Below are 17,712 nucleotides of genomic sequence, written 5' to 3' on the forward strand. Positions count from 1 at the left end.
GATGTTGTATACAGTATGCAGACATTTTGATTTTTCTACCCAAAATAAAAGCTTCTTACAGTGTGGAAGGTCTTGTATGCTATGGAGGCCTGCTGAACTTTTTACTATATTGAACACTCAAAAACCACCGACTGAAGCTTCAACAGTTATCAGAAATCAGAAAAGACTTTATTGCCATTGTAAGTGAAGAGGTTTCACATTAATAGGAATTTGTCTTGGTGATTGGTGCATACATAGAACGTAACAAGTAACATATAATAGTAGAATAAAATAAAATAAAATAGAATAAGGTAAAACAAAATAAAATAAGCTAAGTAAAATAAATATGTTTCTGGAGGTAGTCCAAAAGTGAGGTAGTGCAGGGTGGAAGTATAGTGCAAGTAGATGAGGTAAACAGTGCAAATGAACAGCAGGTGGATAATGACATGAGCAGAAATCAGTTCCTGTACTGAAGTAACTAAAGTGCAGGGCAGCATGTTAGTCAGTTGGTGTTCAACAGTCCAACAGCACAGGGGAAGAAACTGTTCTTGTGGCGTGAGGTTTTGGTCCGAATGGACCGTAACGTCCTGCCTGAAGGAGGAGGTTCAGGTTTGTCAGACCAAAAATGAGACAAGAATTAGGTTTGGGTTTCAGTAGATAAGAGAAGGATGTCAGTAAATGTCTAAGATTTGCATGAATACTTTATTAAAACTGTATAGAAATCCCTTTTCTCTCTCGGTGGAAAAGCTTCCATCTTTGAAGACACCACATTCTGGCCTGTCTGCTCCAGAAGTTTTTTGTAGATCCTCAAAAAGAACCTTCAGCTGCAATGGGGGACATCCAACTTAAATGGAACCAGAAGAAGAAACACAAGAGGCCTCAACTGATCAAAGACAGGCTGATGTCATCTCACCAGCTGGAGCCTCCCTGAGAAGGTACATCCCGCACAGCGCACATCTGGGTGTTATCAAACAGTTGGATTGTGGGTGGAGGTGGATGACACATGACAAAACTAAAGGGAAGCCAGTATTCCATCGCTTCTTCGGCTTAGGTGTTAAATTACGAGGCCAGTGGAGACTGTGACTCTCCCCTCCCACCTGAGCCTGTTGGAAGATCCAGGATCAACCTGAATCCCTCAGTACAATCAAGATGGGCCTAAGTTTCCATGTGTACTTGCTGCTGGTGGAGTTTAAATTTTACCAAAGAGGAATCCGAGCAGTCTGACTTTTCCCAAGGTCAGGCCATATGATGAAAATTTCCTCCTCACTGTACGCCACCAACAAACACAACAACCAGGAAATGGGCGGTCGTGTGCTTTCTTTGAAAAGCACTTGAAAGTCAGGCAGCTCACAATCTCGAAGAAAAACACTTGCCAGCTGTGGATAATGACATGAGCAGACAGCTGCTTGTCTTTGGGAGGGTTATGAGAGATAACACACCCGTGTCAAGTGTGTGTCATCACTGCTTTAGTTATGTTTGAGCTGACTTCTACCGAGGCTCGACTCACTTCAGCTCTAACTTCAGACCTGTTAATTGATAGATCACATCTCATACATAAGCTTTATTTGGCAAGTGAAACGGCCAAACAGGACAACGCGTGAAACTGGGACCCGACTGAGGTCGCACCTCTGCGGTCTACACTCCCAAACTCTTTAGCCCCAAAACAATTGCTCTGCTCAATTCTTCATAACTGACTGACAATTTCCAGTTGTGTAAAGCATCCAGCGTGCAGCTTAACATTAGATATTGATATCAGCTGAGCAGCACACTGGAGAAAAGCAGCTTATCTGTGTGCTCTCTCGAGTGGATCCACCCTCACAGCCGTCAGCCACGGGGCAGTGGATCAGATAAGCCTCAGACACACACGAATTGGCAGGAATCGCAGAAAATGGCTAAAGACATCATGTTGGAAGGTTACCAACTGATAAACAAACCTATTAATATTACGTGATTGCAGAACTTAGATTTTAAATCATTTTTGAACAGGGGGAGGGGTTATTTTGTCTTACCAGACATTAATAACTGCAATGGGCCACTGAAATTTTGGGTTGTTGATTGAATGTGTTGTCCTGGAGTTGGATGAGGTGTCACAATAGGATTCAAGGATTCAAGGACCTTTATTGCCATTTCACACATGTAGAAACATGAGGTGGAACGAAATTATTTTCCCCGGTCCCAGTATAAGCCCAATTACCTAACAAATGCAAATAAATATAAACAACGCTATATAAATATAAAAAGCAATCAGAATAAAAGCTATCTAAACAGTACTGTGGAATTGTGCAAATGACAGTAGTGCAATGAGATGAGTAGTTCAATACCAGCAGTAGTAGTAGTAATAATAGTGCAGGGCAGGTGTTAGGCCTTGTAGATCTTTTGTTGGTCTGGTTGTCTGTTCATTATTCGTTAAGTGTAATTGTTCTTTTTCACAGGTTTTGTGCAGTTATGACTCCTTCTCCACCTCGCTACACACCTGTTATGAGTGTGACTTATTTGACAAGAAAAAGGACAAAACCTAAGCGAAGTTTAGAGACAAATTTGACCGATGGCTAAATATCACCATAATATCCCATCGTGAACTACTTTGGTCACAACTTCTTGTAGTGAAAATCTGCCAGCCCATCTAATTGTCCATATAAAATAGCATCTGAAATAGCCCATTTGTAAAGCTTTTTTTCTTTCTTTTTTTTTTTTTTTTTTTTTTTTTTTTTGCTCTTGTTGTTAAGCAAACAACGTCCGATCATCCGGACCCCCCTCCTCCCTTTGCTGCCTATCTTGGAGGTGGTCCTGGGTGTGACCAGGCTCTGTTTCAAGTATAAAAACCCAACCAACGGTTTGGACTCAGCTTGGCTTGGACGCTGCATTCAGTGAAATCGTCAAACAAAAGCAAGATGACCACTCTCACCCCTAAGGACAAGGACACAGTCAGGGCCTTCTGGGCTAAAGTGTCTCCAAAGGCTGATGAAATCGGCACCGCCGCTGTGTCCAGGTAAATATGAAAACACGCTGACTGAACATGATGAGACATGGATGGTTTCATTTGCACACACTCATGGATTTATGTCCCCCCTCCAGGATGTTGGCTGTGTACCCTCAGACCAAGACTTACTTCGCCCACTGGAAGGATCAGAGCCCCTCCTCTCCCTCCGCCAAGAAGCACGGAATAACCGTGATGAATGGAGTCGGAGTTGCTGTGACCAAAATCGACGACCTGAAAGGAGGCCTTCTGAACCTGAGCGAGCTGCACGCCTTCACTCTGCGCGTGGACCCCGCCAACTTCAAGGTGCGGACGCTTTAACAAGACAACAGCCTGTCATTTAGATTAAAGATTAAAAAAGATTAAAGTGACATATTTTGTCATTGGAGGGAACTCACTCCAACGAAATTTGTTCTCTGCATTTAACCCACCCAAGTGACGTGCACACACACACAGCAAACCCGGGGCAGTGGGCGACCGCGTGCAGCGCCCGGGGAGCAGTGGGGGTTAGGTACCTTGCTCAAGGGTACCTCAATGGTAGCTGACCTCTTGGTCAAACTGAGGGCCTTGACGGGTTTACGTCCATCTGTTATTGCCGTCCACTTGATGCCAACATAGTTTAGATGATGTTTTCCCATTCAGATGATCTGTGGCTGCAGAGCGATGGATATTTAACATGTGTCTGACTTTCCACAGATTCTCGCCCACTGCATGCTTGTGGTCCTGTCCATCATGTTCCCCAACGACTTCAGCCCTGAGGTCCATGTGTCCATGGACAAGTTCCTGGCTGCTCTGGCTCTGGCCCTGTCCGAGAAATACCGATAAACTGCTGGAGAAGAAGACTGCAGCATGAGCTTTACACTGCATACTGATTAATAAATGCATGGAAGCAAAAATCCAAAACAAAACGCAAAGCAGTTGTTGTTTATTTCTGGCTCTGGTTCGTGTTTTCTTTGATTCCGGCTTCTCCAGTGTTCTCTGTTGTAAACGGGACTTTTTATCTCGATGTTTTGTCGAGTAAACAATTCATTGATAAACTTGCAAAATGAACGGCAGGGTAATGAGTACAGAAAATAATCTTAATTTTCTTCTGAACACGATGTTAAACTCACAGGGACAGTGAGATCAGTTGTAGGCCTCACATTTCCGAGTTTTTTTTAACATAACATCTTAGAAAATGAACTTTTGTAAATTCTGCTTTTATACCTTTATAAATGATGAGGCCGGTGAAGATTGTGACCCCCACCCCCTCACCTGGTGGCTGAGCTTACACATTGAAGGGGAAGCAGAGACGTCTCTAGACTTTTCACAAGGCGTGGAAATCTAGTTCATCTATTTGTGCTTAACAATTATCAAACCATATGAAGACAATTTCCTCCTCACTGTACGCCACCAACAAACACAACAACCAGGAAATGGGCGGTCGTGTGCTTTCTTTGAAAAGCACTTGAAAGTCAGGCAGCTCACAATCTCGAAGAAAAACACTTGCCAGCTGTTTTCGTCAGACAGCTGCTTGTCTTTGGGAGGGTTATGAGAGATAACACACCCGTGTCAACAGTGTGTCTTTACTGCTTTAGTTATGTTTGAGCATTTAGTAACCAAGAGAAAAAAAAACAATGTGAACAGAATAAGTTTGGAGTTGAGTCCAGTTGTGTTGACCTCAGATCAGCAGTTCGTTCCAGAGAACAGAATTACAGTAAATTAAAGTTCCCTCACCGGCCTTTCCATCTGATGCTGATGGCCTGAGGGACCTGATAGGTTATAATCAATCGATCGATCGATCGATCAGTGGCAGCAGTATTTTCTGTCAATCGATTCGTCTGCAGTTAGGCAACCTGCCATGTGTTTCCTCTGTAATAATAAGAATTACATCATCAAAACATTGTTTATTTTGTTTATCTTAAGGTGATTAATCTTCTCGTGTTTTCCATCTGTGGTACGTTCAAGTACATCAGCATGATTCTTCCTCTCTATGCTCATCTGACCGTCGGTCGTGACTATTTTTTCCCCATCTCATATTGTAAGCACATGTATTTTGGAAATAATTACTGACAAACAACTTGTTACAATCGCGTTTTGTTTTATTTTTTATTTGTTTTCCAGACAAAAACAAATAGGCTCTCGGGAAACGAGTCAGCGTGTGACGGTCTTCTGGCTGCAGCTCTCTAGTGGTACTGCCGTCCCAGGGAGGACACCACCACGGACAGGAACTTCTGGAAGGCTGCCTGCACCTCACCAGTGAAGTCTTTGCCCATCTTTGCAGCAACCACAATGGTGAGGCAGTCAGACAGCAGCTGCAACGCGAAAAAGCATCAGAATATGTGAGATTTGGGGCGTTTTTGCAATAATCGTTGACTTTAACAATGCTGACATCAGTTCTACAAGTTTACCTTGAAGTTGTCAGGGTCGACGTGCAGTTTCTCTGAGTGCAGCACACTCAGCTCGGAATAGGTCTCCTTAATGTTGTCCATGTTCTTCACAGCCCGGTCCAGACCGTGGAGGACAACTTTTCCGTGAGCTGCAATCTTTGGGTTTGATTTGATAGCAGCGGCGTTGTAGAGGTTTCCAAAGTTGCCAAAATACCTCTGAGTCCAGGGGTACACGATCAGACACCTGAGGAAACATCAAATGTTTCGTTGTTAGGTAAAGTCTGTGTGACAAACTACTCGAATCAAACTATCGACGCTTCACCTGGAAAGAGCTGCAGGTCCCACGTCCTCATAGTCCATCTTGGAGAAAATGTCCTGGATGGTGGCGCGCTCGAAGTCTGTCCATTCAACCATTTTGCCGGCTCTAGGTTTTGTTGTGCGTGCGAGTAGGTTCACCTCGGCTCCAGGTCCAACTTTTAAAGCAGTTCTGCTCCCCTCCCAGAAACGTGCGATCCCCTGGGCGGGGCCGAACAAGTGCTGTGTAATAGATTATCACAAAAGTGATAAGAGGAGGACGCATCTGGATCGCTTATCTGGGGGGAGACAAGGGGAAATTGTTCCGGTCCAGCCGTGAACTCTGGCATTCAACAATAGAAAGTAATTCAAAGGCTCTGACAACAAAAGTGATTTCTGTTAAAATACAGGGGAGCACACACCAAGGCTGTTTGGGCTGCCATGGACCCGAAACCTGCGTGCCTCCACATCCACAGGCCCAGGATCAGCACCTTGGACAGCGAGCTTTAAAGTTGTTTGTTGATCCCTTTTTTTATGAAACTAAATAAAAATGTCAGAAGATCTCCTGAGCCGAACAGAGAGGCAGGATGGAGGAAACCTCAGGCTGCTCATTGATGGTCTCTGTTATCTCATCTGCATATGTAGACTTCATTTTACAGGTTTTCTAGTTCAGCGTAGTTGTCAAACACCAACAATTCATAGATGAAAACGAAGCCACATCGACCGGATTCTGCTAGGAAATCAATAAAAGAAGAAAACACCACATCACTCTCAAACAGCTTCAGTTAGTCATATGAAAATGTTTATTTTGGGTGGCTTAAAACATAAATTTCATCTTTCATTGGAAAGAATAGCCTAATTAACTCAGTGTGCATATTAAGCAACATTTAGCAATTAATTCAAAGGGTTAAAAAAATGTGTGACTCAGTGTTAGGCAGAGTCATCCTCCAGAGTCATCACCAAAAGATTTTTTTTTCTTTGTTGTTTATCTCATGGGGGCCTCGACCTGATGTGGGAACGCCTTGTGCAGCCTCTGGTGGAGGTGGTCCTGGAGGTGTGTCCAGACTCTTTTCGGAGCATAAAAAGCCCCGACTTTTCGGACTGATCACTGCATTCAGTAACACTCGAGGCAAGATGACCACTCTCACCCCCAAGGACAAGGACACAGTCAGGGCCTTCTGGGCTAAAGTGTCTCCAAAGGCTGATGAAATCGGCACCGCCGCTGTGTCCAGGTAAATATGAAAACACGCTGACTGAACATGATGAGACATGGATGGTTTCATTTGCACACACTCATGGATTTATGTTTTCCCCCTCAGGATGTTGGCTGTGTACCCTCAGACCAAGACTTACTTCGCCCACTGGAAGGATCAGAGCCCCTCCTCTCCCTCCGCCAAGAAGCACGGAATAACCGTGATGAATGGAGTCGGAGTTGCTGTGACCAAAATCGACGACCTGAAAGGAGGCCTTCTGAACCTGAGCGAGCTGCACGCCTTCACTCTGCGCGTGGACCCCGCCAACTTCAAGGTGCGGACGCTTTAACAAGACAACAGCCTGTCATTTAGCTGAACTCTTGGTCAAACTGAGGGCCTTGACGGGTTTACGTCCATCTGTTATTGCCGTCCACTTGATGCCAACATAGTTTAGATGATGTTTTCCCATTCAGGATGGATATTTAACATGTGTCTGACTTTCCACAGATTCTCGCCCACTGCATGCTTGTGGTCCTGTCCATCATGTTCCCCAACGACTTCAGCCCTGAGGTCCATGTGTCCATGGACAAGTTCCTGGCTGCTCTGGCTCTGGCCCTGTCCGAGAAATACCGATAAACTGCTGGAGAAGAAGACTGCAGCATGAGCTTTACACTGCATACTGATTAATAAATGCATGGAAGCAAAAAAAAAAAAAAAGTTTTCTCTGCTTCGTTTGTGATCATTTGTGTCATTTGATCAAATGTACAACTACAACTACAACTACAAAACTACAATAGCAATCAAGTCAGTTTTGCTCATAACATTCCAAGAAAAAAATGTGACAAATTGTTTATTTTAGCCATCAAATTTTGTTAATTCTTAAAACCCCAAACATTTTTTATTGCAGTTTCTTCAGTGTTATCACTGTAAACTGCAGTGTTAGTCCTGGTGGTCTGAAAAAAATCAAGAAAAAAACCCAGACTTGATGGATATTATGACATGCTGTAGACTAAAATAAACTAAACTCAGCTTCGCGTAATGTTTAAATTACAGGAGACTTTGAGGTCACTTGTAACATTTGTGAAACTTTTCCCATCTTTATTTTAGAAGATAAGAGAGTAGAAGACATATGAAGTGGCTACGTTCTTTGAACAGATCTTAAAATTTTCAAATTCAATGTTTTGGTGAAATCAACGTTTCTCTCAAAATATTATATAGACATAAATTAACGCCCCCATGTGTGACTTTATTATTATTGTCATTATTATGGTCATTGTTGAATAAAAAATATAAAACGTTAAACTGTTTTTTTACATTTAATTCATGTTTCACTGATGTTTTAATTCATGTTAATCGTGAAACAGAAGATGAAGAAGAAAACCTGTGAATTTTGACAAAATAAACCTGAACTTTTGCAAACTTTTCTGCTTTTGTTTTAATCTCCTCACAAATTGACGAACGAAAAAGAACATCGCGAACATTTTAATGGCAACATTATTTTCTGTGGAGCCATTAATCATCAGAAAGGCAACCTCTGCATTAACAGCAACAAAATGAGTCTTTCTTTACCGTGTGAAGTGACGGTGCTTCGTCTTTTCCATTTCTGCTATCTTTTTTTAACATAACTGATTGACTGTTACCACACACAGGCGCTATTGTTCCTCTCTTGTTTGAAAGTCAGTCGTTATTTTTCATGATTATTTATATTTCTTGGGAATAATTACTGACAAACAACTTGTTACAATCGCGTTTTGTTTTATTTGCTTCTGTCTTCTGGCTGCAGCTCTCTAGTGGTACTGCCGTCCCAGGACAGGAACTTCCGGAAGGCTGCCTGCACCTCACCAGTGAAGTCTTTGCCCATCTTTGCAGCAACCACAATGGTGAGGCAGTCAGACAGCAGCTGCAACGCGAAAAAGCATCAGAATATGTGAGATTTGGGGCGTTTTGTGCAATAATCGTTGACTTTAACAATGCTGACATCAGTTCTACAAGTTTACCCTGAAGTTGTCAGGGTCGAGTATTGCAGTGCAGCACACTCAGCTCGGAATAGGTCTCCTTAATATTGTCCATGTTCTTCACAGCCCTGCAGTCTTTGGCTTTGATTTGATAGCAGCGGCGTTGTAGAGGTTTCCAAAGGTGCCAAAATACCTCCTACGAAACATCAAATGTTCCGGGGTTGGATCAAATCTGTGTGACAAAGTGAGCGATTGCGCGCAAACTACACGACTGACGCTTCACCTGAAAAGAGCTGCAGGTCCCACGTCCTCAGAGTCCATCTTGGAGAAAATGTCCTGGATGGTGGCGCGCTCGAAGTCTGTCCATTCAGCCATTTTGCCGGCTCTAGACTTTACTTTGTGGTTAAGTTGCTCATAGTAACACACACACCTTTTTAGGAAACCCTGCTCCCTTCCCACAAACACACGGTGGGCAGGACAAGTGCTGTGATGTGGATTTTTAACAGTGATAAAGATATCTGCATGTCTGGTTGTTTCCAGGACAAAAATAGAAACTGGTTTAGTGATAGTATTTCAGGACTTTTATCTCCGTCAACATGCAATTTGTGTTACTACACTGTTGCAGAGACAATTGGAATAACTGGAAGCCCTCAACTAGTAACCCAACTTTACGTCAAACCACCAGCAGAGCGCGCTCCAGTCCACGTTGACCTGCAGTGTTGAGGATACAACATGAGTTGGCCTCCTCTTCCATATCTTCTGCATCAGCTTCGGATTTTAGTCGTATTTTTTTTAATTGGTGGTTTACAGTGTCGTAGCCTGTTATTTCATTGGTTGTGTCTGTTGGACTCTTTGTCGTTCACTTTGTCATTTTAGGCACAGTGTATGAGTGGACTCAGAGAGACTTTTTTGCGTTAACATTTAACCCTCAGGTTACCGAACAGGCGTGTCTGGTGGTGGGCGTGGTGGAAATGGGCGGGTGAAAACATGAACCAACGACGTTTGGGGCGTGGTCGACTATATGAATGAACTCCATTTTTACTACTCATTCAGTTGCACTCTAAGATGGTCCATCTGAGGCTCCTTGAAACCGTTAGGCAGTTGAAAATATGGTGCTTATTTAACTTGACTTCATCATCTGCCTTCAGGCTTTTGAAAGTCCCCACCATGACTTTGAGCTTTTGGCCACACGTCACAGCAGACAGCTGATTGTTGAGTCTTATTCCCAAATATCCCCAAGTCGTCCCAAATGTATAAATATGTATTTGAGGTAGCCTATTTGGCGACCTGGTCCTCCAGACTCATCTCAGTTAGTCAAATACCAAGTTATCTTTCTCCAGAACTGCTTGTGACTTTACTTTCATTGTGAAAGTAAAGCTTCATTTAAGACCACAGTGTTTTCTTTCAGGCACGACTAAAAAGAATGACACTCGGGTATTTTTACGACTGTGATTTTATTGATCAGACACCTGCATGCAGAAAGGATTGTTAATTGACATGGTGCATGTAGGCAGTCGATGTTCCCGCTTTGCTGGATCTTTAGCGGTACCTCTCAGACAGAGCCCAAGCCAGATTCTGCAGGAACTTGTCAACAGAGAGGTGGACTTCTGGAGTGAAGTCCGCAGGGAAGTACAAGGCCATAACCAAGATGATGTTGTGGGCCAGCATCTGCGGTCGGTGCCAGAAAACAGATTAGTCCATGTCGGCCATTGAATGCATCCTTTTTTGATTGGAAGTCTACCTCAATGCAAGGTTTACATTGCACCTTTAATTCTATTTTTTATTGCTGGTTATTAACTTCATCAACCTCAAAGACCTTTTCACAGTCTTACATACCTTGAAGTTGGCAGGATCCACCCGGAGAGTGAAGGCATGCAGCTCACTCAGGGAGCTCAAAGAGGAGACAAGATCATCGATGGACTTGACGGCTTTGCCCACGGCTGCCATGATGGTTGCACCATGCTTCTTCACTTGTGGATGCTCGGGATTCAGATCCGATCCCCATTGGGAAAAGTAGGCCTTGGTCTGCGGGTAGGAGACCAACATCCTGAAAAATATAAACAGAAACAAAAATAATAAGTAAATGGATGGTTAGCAAGCATTCAAACCTTCCCCAGAAAATACTTCACCATACCTAAAGAAGGATGCGTTGAAATGATGTCGCATTTAAATTAATAAGCATGAGCTCACCTGCCCAGAGCTTCACCGCCCATTTCAGGGGCTTTTGCTTCCATTTTGGCCCAGAAGCTCTTCACCGTGGCCTTGTCTTTCGCAGAGAGACTCATGTCTGCCTTGGAGTTTTCGAGAAGTGAGTGGAAATATGGATCAGAAGACGCTGCTGAAGTGGATTCCTCACAGCGTCCTTATATCAAACCGAACGGTGCCACGCCCGTGTATCAAATCCAAACCGCACCCCCGATAAAGAAACTGCTAGAAGTTTTCATTGCCGGTTTTATGAGATAAATTTTTACCACTCCCAGTGGTTTGACGTGATACAAAACTGGTGGTCATTTGGGTTGAAACCCTGGAGCTTTTTCACGTCTTGTGCAAAGATCCGAGAAAAATGGATGATTTTCACTAGGCTTTTTGGTCTTAAAACGTAACAACGAAAAAGAGTGTTGGGCCCATTGTGGAAGAAAATATTTCTACTCAATACGTCAGCTACTTAAAGACTAAAGTGGTACTATTGTGAGAACAAAGAGAAACCTTTTAGTGTCAAATTATGTTTTGTCAAATTATGTTTTGCTTAAGCCTTCTTGAAAATGAAAAAATGAAAAATATCTCTACTTATTTACAAACAGCTGCCAGTTATTGGTACACCTCGTCTAATCCAATAAACTGTCAGCTAACGGCATACATTTGTAACTTTAATATCTTTAAAATAAACTTAATAGCCTTGACCGGCTTTTTAGATGTTATCTTATCAAACTATCTATTAGTGACATCATATGGACGTCATTGGCAGCTTGTCCAATCAGATGCTTCCCGGGCTGAGAGGCGGGACATTCCGTAATAGATAAAAATTGCTCTGTCACACCTTTACATCCAGAGAAAAGCTTGTATTTAGATACCTCGTCTGACAACAGTCGGAGAAAACCTTAAAGTAGTCAACATGGTCCAGTGGACAGATGCTGAGCGTTCCGCCATCACATGCCTGTGGTCAAAGATCGATGTGGGTGAAATCGGACCCCAGGCTCTCACCAGGTAAACCTGCTTTTATTGGCCCAGTGGGCTCACAGCTCATTATTGGCTTGGCTCTTTGTGAACCTTTTATTTCTGTGCCGTAATGATTCATGTCTCTCCAGGTTGCTGATTGTGTATCCATGGACTCAGAGACACTTCACTTCATTTGGCAACCTTTCCACCAACGCCGCCATCCTCGGAAACTCTAAGGTGGCCGACCACGGCAAGACCGTGATGGGTGGTCTGGAGAGGGCTGTGAAGAACCTGGACGACATCAAGAATGCCTACACCGCACTGAGCGTGAAGCACTCTGAGAAACTCCACGTGGATCCTGATAACTTCAGGGTATGCACGTACACTCAGGTTCACGAGTGGCTGCACAGTTTATTCTACTGCACCATCACATCACTGATCAGTGTGCTCATGATATCCTGCTCTTCTTCTCGTTGTAGCTCCTCGCTGAGTGCATCAGTGTGTGTGTGGCTGCCAAGTTCGGACGTCAATTCACCGCTGACGCCCAGGAAGCCTGGCAGAAGTTCCTGGCTGTGGTGGTCTCTGCTCTGGGCAGACAGTACCACTGAGGGTCTTGTCAGACATACTGACTGACAAAATGGCTCATGTTAGGAGACATGTAGCTGTTGCCAAATTCGCCAAATAAAATCCCACTAAATGCAGTTCTCTCGCGTCTGTGTGATCATTTCTAAAAAGTTTGTTTTTCTTTCTCGCCCTGAATGGCTCTCGCTCATGCGTTTACAGAGTCTGTCAAATTTGGGTTCAGTTCCAATCAGTCACTCACCGTCTCTGATTCCTGCAGGCCCGCTGGAGCGTCCAGTCACTCGGTTCAGTGCTCGCTACGCAAAGCGTGAAAATCCCCATTAACGGAACAGTTTAGCACCATACAGGGCTGATGCAGCTCATATCTGTGTATTCAGAGACATATAAGCTAATGTTTTATTGAAGGGCATTTTGTCAGATCGTGGACCAAGTTCGGCTGAGTTCCCTCTCAATGAAAGCTCAGCAAAATAAACATAATTTGAGTGAATATTTGTTTAAAAAGTCAGACGAGCTTTAGCTGCTGGTTACCTTTCAGATTCAAATCATCAATACAAAAACTAATACATTATGATGGGATATTATGGCTCAAGCTAAGAATTCATTAGTTATGAGATGAGATGAGATGTTGGGTTCAGTGGGTGAGATATGAGGCGTGAACTAATTCCTGATATTATTCACAATCAGATTAAAATAATTTGCAAATAGGCAAAAGACAGATCTTGGGAAAACGAGTAAACATATTAAACAAACTCAGAGTACACATTTTGGAGAAGAAAATATTTTTTCTTCCTTTTATTCCAGCAGTTTGCATAATGAATGAACGTATGTACATGCACGTTCAAACATGTATGAATATGCATATGGTTAACTATGGAGCAACAGCTTTTTGTCTGTTTATCCCGTTCTGTTTTGCATCATTAGATGTATAAAACACAAAAAATTAATAAAGATTGTAAATACGTGTAAATATAGTGGACACCTTGTAACTGTCCTGAAATCTGAATTTTACCGCAGCAAAAATTATTCAGCACCGTTAAAGCCCATCAGTGGAAACCAAACTGTAAGCAGTTGGTGTTGTCTGCCCTAAAGCTGTCAATTCAGTTCCTCCTTCAATGTGCAGCGATTCTTACATGTTGCTGTGTGAAACAGATCGACCATACAACCTGCAAAATATACGCTGAGAGCTGGTCAGAGCATGAAGAAAGTAAAGCAAAGTGAGAAGACCAAGAAGGAGTTCGGGGATCTGAAGGTGTTCATAGGTTTGCTGTAGTGATGGTCTGTCTCAAAGTGACATGGGTTTGTAAAGAAAAAAACCAATGACCTCGTATCTGACATTAAAACAGACTTTCTGGCCTCAAAGGAGATCTATGGCAGGCAATTTCATATTGGGCCAAAATGGGTGCGGTCATCTTCATTTTGTGATAACGGTGTGAAATATCAAGTGCGCAACGGACAAAAAATTGAGTGACCTCAATGAATGAACATCAAAATGCTGTTTGACTGGAGCCCACTGAAGAATCCACTGCGTATATTCTCATACGCTTGCTCAACGCGCATAAGCGACCTTTCCAGGTGGATTTCAGTCAAACAAAACACTGAAGCTGGACTTCTGCTGTGCTTTACAAGACGTGTGATTGTGCTGCAGGTAGTAACGCGTGCAACGAAGCAACAACTGCTGGTTTATTCATGTGGTTAAAAAAATTGTTTATCAAGGGACGAAGGATGCAGAGGGAAACATTCGTCAATACGGGGGCCTGTAAGGATAATTTATTTGGGCGGGGGAAGTCTGAATGTTGTTGATAATGAAGGGTTTGCGTCACGTCAGTTTTGCAGCCTCTGGCAGGCCATTGGACAGCACGACCAGGTGAAACCGGAAAATCACTCCTTTACAAAAGTCAGACAATCTCTGGGGATCGCCGGTGTGTATTTCTTGTGTTTATTAGCTCCGCTATAGCACGCGCTGACAGGTAACCACTAATCATCATCATCATCATCCTCTCGCGTCTGCCTCCTCGTCTGCTTATCATCGCAGACGAGCTGATCACGCCCCAGTTGAACGTGCACACGGTCAACAATAATACATTGATTGATACTGACGCCATGGTCGCATGGACAGACGCGGAGCGCAGCACGATCAGCGCGGTTTGGGAAAAGGTTAATATCGATGAGATTGGACCGGACGTTTTGGCAAGGTAGAGGATGCGATTTGAACCGAGAGACAGGAGACGGTAAAGTAAATGTGTGTGAGGGGTTTCTCTTTTTTCATTTCCGGTGAGCCTTACTGACATGTAGGAAGAGTCTGAATTTAATGCCCTTACTTTAAAGTTTAATTGAGAATAAAATTGCAGGATTTGTCCATGATGAGCCCAGAAGCGACGTGTTGTGTTCTGTGACACTAATGATACAACTATTGTGTTCGTGACGGGCAGATCTCCTTTAGTTTATTTAACACAAAGGAATTAAACAGATTATTTATTATTATTTTTTTCCTCAACATGTTCGTTGATTAGTGCTCGTTTCAGCAGCAGCCGTCGTAGCCTCTCATGTCTCTAATTAATTAGCGTGTGTGTGTGAGGGGTTATCTTACATTCATTTTCATGATGTATTATTTACATTATGTGTCTGAAACATTTCTGAACGGGTTGCTGTGGCCCAGCTGGCCGTTCCCTTGCTGTTTCCAACCATGTCTCCCGCACTGACAGGGTGTTGATCGTCTACCCCTGGACCGAGCGGTACTTCGGTACTTTTGGAGACATCTTCACTGCAACTGCTGTTCTGAATAACGCCAAAGTGGCCGCCCACGGCAAGGTGGTGCTGAGGGCGGTGGACAAAGGAGTGAAGAACATGAACAACATCAAGGGGACATATGCTGATCTGAGCCGGTTGCACTACGAAAAACTCAAAGTGGATCCCGACAACTTCAAAGTAGGCAGCATCCGTCTTCACATCCAAATGGAAAGATGTGTTATACGTTTAGTCAGCAGACCATCTCCCCACACAGCCAGGACTCATGACGTCTTTCTGTTTTGTCCGCAGCTATTGGCCGACTGCCTCACAATTGCCGTCGCTTGCAAACTCAAGAGCGCCCTGAGCCCTCAGGTCCAAGCTACCTGGCAGAAGTTTCTGTCTGCTGTGGTAGAGGCTATGAACAGTCAGTACTCTTGAAGAGCTGTACAATAGCAGCTGGGGAATAATAATAATAAATAAATAAAAACCTTGGAAAAACTAGATTCCGCCTAAAATAATAAAAAAAATGTCTTATATGCTTAATATGCTTAAGCCACTAAACCACTATTATGCTCCAACAGTGTCAGTATGAAAGACGCTGCAGCTTGACAGCGGGACATTTTACAATATCCACTATATAGACAAAAGTATTGGGACACCTGACCGTTACACCATCCGGAACTTCAATCACATCGCATTCCAAATACACAGTTTTGCAGATAACAGCTGCCACTCTTCTGGGAAGGCTTTGCACACGATTGTGGAGCATTTATTCATGCAGGAAAGCATTTGTGAGGTCAGACACTGATGTCCAAAAGTCCTGGCTCACAATCTCTGTTCCAGTTCATCCCAAAGGTGTTGGATGGGATTGAGGTCAGGGCTCTGTGTGGGCCAGTCAAGTTCTTCTACACCAAACTCATCCAACCATGTCTATGTGGACTTTGCTTTGTGCACTGGGGCACAGTCATGCTGGAATAGAAATGGACCTTCCCCAAACTGCTGCCACAAAGTTGGCATCATAACATTGTCCAAAATGTCTTGGTATGCTGAAGCATTAAGATTTCCCTCCACTGGAAGTCAGAGGCTGAGCCCAGAGGTTTGAAGACCCCTTTTGGTACTTAATGGAACTACAACTATGTTCACAATGAGTGGAAACCATTTAATGTTTTATAATTAATTTGCTATATATTTTGTAATGTTATAGACAGAATAAAAGCATCCGTGTTTCCCTCATTGTCACATGTTTCACTTTATTCTGTTATCCATTCACAATTTCTGTTGTGACTCATGACTGACAGGATGGGACAGAGTCTTTCTCTGTGGCACATCAGGTCCTTAACTCTGTGGTGCTGAAAAGATTGTGGGTGTTGTGAGGTTCTTTCCTCGGGAGGGTCACTTCACAACAGGACAGTTGTGCTTTCTAATTATATAACAGCATATGGCTAGTTGCCCTCAAGTCAAATGGAGTCCGTCTATTTCCCAACAAACACACTGTAATGATTGCTCGAGTTGGACAATAAGATGCTAATCAGGTGTAATCATATAATTATTCTGTCCAAAGTCTAATGAGGTACTCTAGATACTCAAGTGGCTCTTTGGTGTATGTAGCAGGAGATTTATTCTGTTTATGAGACTATGTTAAAGCACTTCATCAATTTCAGTCAACTTATTTGTTCACAGTAGGTGTGAAATGTGAAGCTTTCGTGTCCTCAGTTTCCAAATGACAAATTTCCAAATTCAGTCATATTTTTGCCACTAGCATCTTTGTCTAAAGAGGTGAAATGAAGGAAAAGTGGGAACAAAAATTTTATTTGCGTTTCCCAGGAGGCAAATGAGTCAACCAAAGGTCTAAACAAATACAGAATTACCCTCACCACAAACCAGACCACGACTTCGTGACACTGGACTGTGGTTCTGCTGGTGATGAATCACAGAGTGGTGATGGTGCAGCAATGCTGAGTCTTCATCAGTAATGTCAAGTATATGAACACAGATGCAGTAAAAGGCAGCCGACTAAAGGTATGCTGAAAAACAGAACTTTATTGTCATGGGGGAAAAAAAATACAGGGTTAACAATGAAATTGCTGATGACAAATAATGAAAGCTGCTTACACACAAGGGGAGGCAGTTTGTTTTACTCCAGAAGAACAACAATAATTCAACACGTTCATTCGCTGGCTTGAGTTGCCCTTTGGTGGTTACTGTTACTGCAATGTTTTACCTCAGCTCATTTGTTGTATATCTGATCATACTCTTACAATGGAGGACCATGTCAGCTGGAGCATGGAGGAGTGGTGGAGTGGAGTTACGACTGAGTCCAGTAGAGGGCGCTCCAGCTCAATTCTGTGGCCAAGCAGGCTGCGGTCAGTTTTGTTCCTAACAGCACAAATATGCTACATTTCCCCTGTATCAGCTACTATACAAACAATAGGTATAGACTTATTCTGTTTTTTATGGTAATGGTTAATATATGTAGTATG

General features: G+C 43.2%; 6 protein-coding genes and 1 pseudogene across 7 annotated transcripts; 4 read left to right on the forward strand and 3 right to left on the reverse strand.

Moving 5' to 3' along the window:
* The first annotated feature begins 764 nt into the window (after nt 1-764).
* LOC124073917 (hemoglobin embryonic subunit alpha-like) lies at nt 765-3,852 on the forward strand. Its single transcript, XM_046416480.1, has 4 exons — nt 765-914; nt 2,706-2,968; nt 3,055-3,262; nt 3,653-3,852. The coding sequence occupies exons 2-4, from the start codon at nt 2,871-2,873 to the stop codon at nt 3,779-3,781; spliced, it is 435 nt and encodes a 144-aa protein (XP_046272436.1). The 5' UTR covers nt 765-914; nt 2,706-2,870; the 3' UTR covers nt 3,782-3,852.
* Nucleotides 3,853-5,031: 1,179 nt separating this feature from the next.
* LOC124073793 (hemoglobin subunit beta-2) lies at nt 5,032-6,147 on the reverse strand. The gene is made up of 3 exons (XM_046416294.1): nt 5,648-6,147; nt 5,347-5,569; nt 5,032-5,250 (listed from the first exon to the last, which is right to left on the reverse strand). Exons 1-3 carry the CDS (start codon nt 5,737-5,739, stop codon nt 5,122-5,124), a joined length of 444 nt encoding a protein of 147 aa, XP_046272250.1. The 5' UTR covers nt 5,740-6,147; the 3' UTR covers nt 5,032-5,121.
* LOC124073794 (hemoglobin embryonic subunit alpha-like) lies at nt 5,105-7,521 on the forward strand. The gene is made up of 4 exons (XM_046416295.1): nt 5,105-5,230; nt 6,650-6,851; nt 6,939-7,146; nt 7,320-7,521. Exons 2-4 carry the CDS (start codon nt 6,754-6,756, stop codon nt 7,446-7,448), a joined length of 435 nt encoding a protein of 144 aa, XP_046272251.1. The 5' UTR covers nt 5,105-5,230; nt 6,650-6,753; the 3' UTR covers nt 7,449-7,521.
* A 1,078-nt stretch (nt 7,522-8,599) lies between these two features.
* On the reverse strand, nt 8,600-9,142 carry LOC124073647 (annotated as a pseudogene).
* A 1,060-nt stretch (nt 9,143-10,202) lies between these two features.
* LOC124073643 (hemoglobin subunit alpha-B-like) lies at nt 10,203-11,120 on the reverse strand. The gene is made up of 3 exons (XM_046416013.1): nt 10,958-11,120; nt 10,604-10,814; nt 10,203-10,435 (listed from the first exon to the last, which is right to left on the reverse strand). Exons 1-3 carry the CDS (start codon nt 11,050-11,052, stop codon nt 10,307-10,309), a joined length of 435 nt encoding a protein of 144 aa, XP_046271969.1. The 5' UTR covers nt 11,053-11,120; the 3' UTR covers nt 10,203-10,306.
* A 689-nt stretch (nt 11,121-11,809) lies between these two features.
* LOC124073641 (hemoglobin subunit beta-A-like) lies at nt 11,810-12,624 on the forward strand. The gene is made up of 3 exons (XM_046416010.1): nt 11,810-11,971; nt 12,073-12,295; nt 12,403-12,624. The coding sequence occupies exons 1-3, from the start codon at nt 11,880-11,882 to the stop codon at nt 12,529-12,531; spliced, it is 444 nt and encodes a 147-aa protein (XP_046271966.1). The 5' UTR covers nt 11,810-11,879; the 3' UTR covers nt 12,532-12,624.
* A 1,585-nt stretch (nt 12,625-14,209) lies between these two features.
* Nucleotides 14,210-15,717, forward strand: LOC124073642 (hemoglobin subunit beta-1-like). 2 transcript variants are annotated; one of them, XM_046416012.1, is made up of 3 exons: nt 14,210-14,733; nt 15,208-15,430; nt 15,542-15,717. In XM_046416012.1, the coding sequence occupies exons 1-3, from the start codon at nt 14,705-14,707 to the stop codon at nt 15,668-15,670; spliced, it is 381 nt and encodes a 126-aa protein (XP_046271968.1). In that variant the 5' UTR covers nt 14,210-14,704; the 3' UTR covers nt 15,671-15,717. The 2 variants fall into 2 exon arrangements, with proteins under 2 accessions (XP_046271968.1, XP_046271967.1); XM_046416011.1 differs by having other exon boundaries at nt 14,222-14,697.
* Nucleotides 15,718-17,712: the final 1,995 nt, after the last annotated feature.

This window comes from Scatophagus argus, chromosome 16 (assembly GCF_020382885.2).
Source record: "Scatophagus argus isolate fScaArg1 chromosome 16, fScaArg1.pri, whole genome shotgun sequence".
NCBI lineage: Eukaryota > Metazoa > Chordata > Actinopteri > Scatophagidae > Scatophagus > Scatophagus argus.

Excerpts from the sequence above, each read along its gene's own strand:
- LOC124073641 (XM_046416010.1), top strand. The coding sequence starts at position 11,880 with ATGGTCCAGTGGACAGATGCTGAGCGTTCCGCCATCACATGCCTGTGG. Across the intron at positions 11,972-12,072 it reads GGACCCCAGGCTCTCACCAG|GTTGCTGATTGTGTATCCAT; the intron begins GTAAACCTGCTT and ends ATGTCTCTCCAG. Across the intron at positions 12,296-12,402 it reads TGGATCCTGATAACTTCAGG|CTCCTCGCTGAGTGCATCAG; the intron begins GTATGCACGTAC and ends TTCTCGTTGTAG.
- LOC124073643 (XM_046416013.1), bottom strand. The coding sequence starts at position 11,052 with ATGAGTCTCTCTGCGAAAGACAAGGCCACGGTGAAGAGCTTCTGGGCC. Across the intron at positions 10,815-10,957 it reads GGCGGTGAAGCTCTGGGCAG|GATGTTGGTCTCCTACCCGC; the intron begins GTGAGCTCATGC and ends TATATTTTTCAG. Across the intron at positions 10,436-10,603 it reads TGGATCCTGCCAACTTCAAG|ATGCTGGCCCACAACATCAT; the intron begins GTATGTAAGACT and ends CACCGACCGCAG.
- LOC124073917 (XM_046416480.1), top strand. The coding sequence starts at position 2,871 with ATGACCACTCTCACCCCTAAGGACAAGGACACAGTCAGGGCCTTCTGG. Across the intron at positions 2,969-3,054 it reads GGCACCGCCGCTGTGTCCAG|GATGTTGGCTGTGTACCCTC; the intron begins GTAAATATGAAA and ends TCCCCCCTCCAG. Across the intron at positions 3,263-3,652 it reads TGGACCCCGCCAACTTCAAG|ATTCTCGCCCACTGCATGCT; the intron begins GTGCGGACGCTT and ends GACTTTCCACAG.
- LOC124073794 (XM_046416295.1), top strand. The coding sequence starts at position 6,754 with ATGACCACTCTCACCCCCAAGGACAAGGACACAGTCAGGGCCTTCTGG. Across the intron at positions 6,852-6,938 it reads GGCACCGCCGCTGTGTCCAG|GATGTTGGCTGTGTACCCTC; the intron begins GTAAATATGAAA and ends TTTCCCCCTCAG. Across the intron at positions 7,147-7,319 it reads TGGACCCCGCCAACTTCAAG|ATTCTCGCCCACTGCATGCT; the intron begins GTGCGGACGCTT and ends GACTTTCCACAG.
- LOC124073642 (XM_046416011.1), top strand. The coding sequence starts at position 14,606 with ATGGTCGCATGGACAGACGCGGAGCGCAGCACGATCAGCGCGGTTTGG. Across the intron at positions 14,698-15,207 it reads GGACCGGACGTTTTGGCAAG|GGTGTTGATCGTCTACCCCT; the intron begins GTAGAGGATGCG and ends CCGCACTGACAG. Across the intron at positions 15,431-15,541 it reads TGGATCCCGACAACTTCAAA|CTATTGGCCGACTGCCTCAC; the intron begins GTAGGCAGCATC and ends TTTTGTCCGCAG.
- LOC124073793 (XM_046416294.1), bottom strand. The coding sequence starts at position 5,739 with ATGGTTGAATGGACAGACTTCGAGCGCGCCACCATCCAGGACATTTTC. Across the intron at positions 5,570-5,647 it reads GGACCTGCAGCTCTTTCCAG|GTGTCTGATCGTGTACCCCT; the intron begins GTGAAGCGTCGA and ends ATGTTTCCTCAG. Across the intron at positions 5,251-5,346 it reads TCGACCCTGACAACTTCAAG|CTGCTGTCTGACTGCCTCAC; the intron begins GTAAACTTGTAG and ends TTCGCGTTGCAG.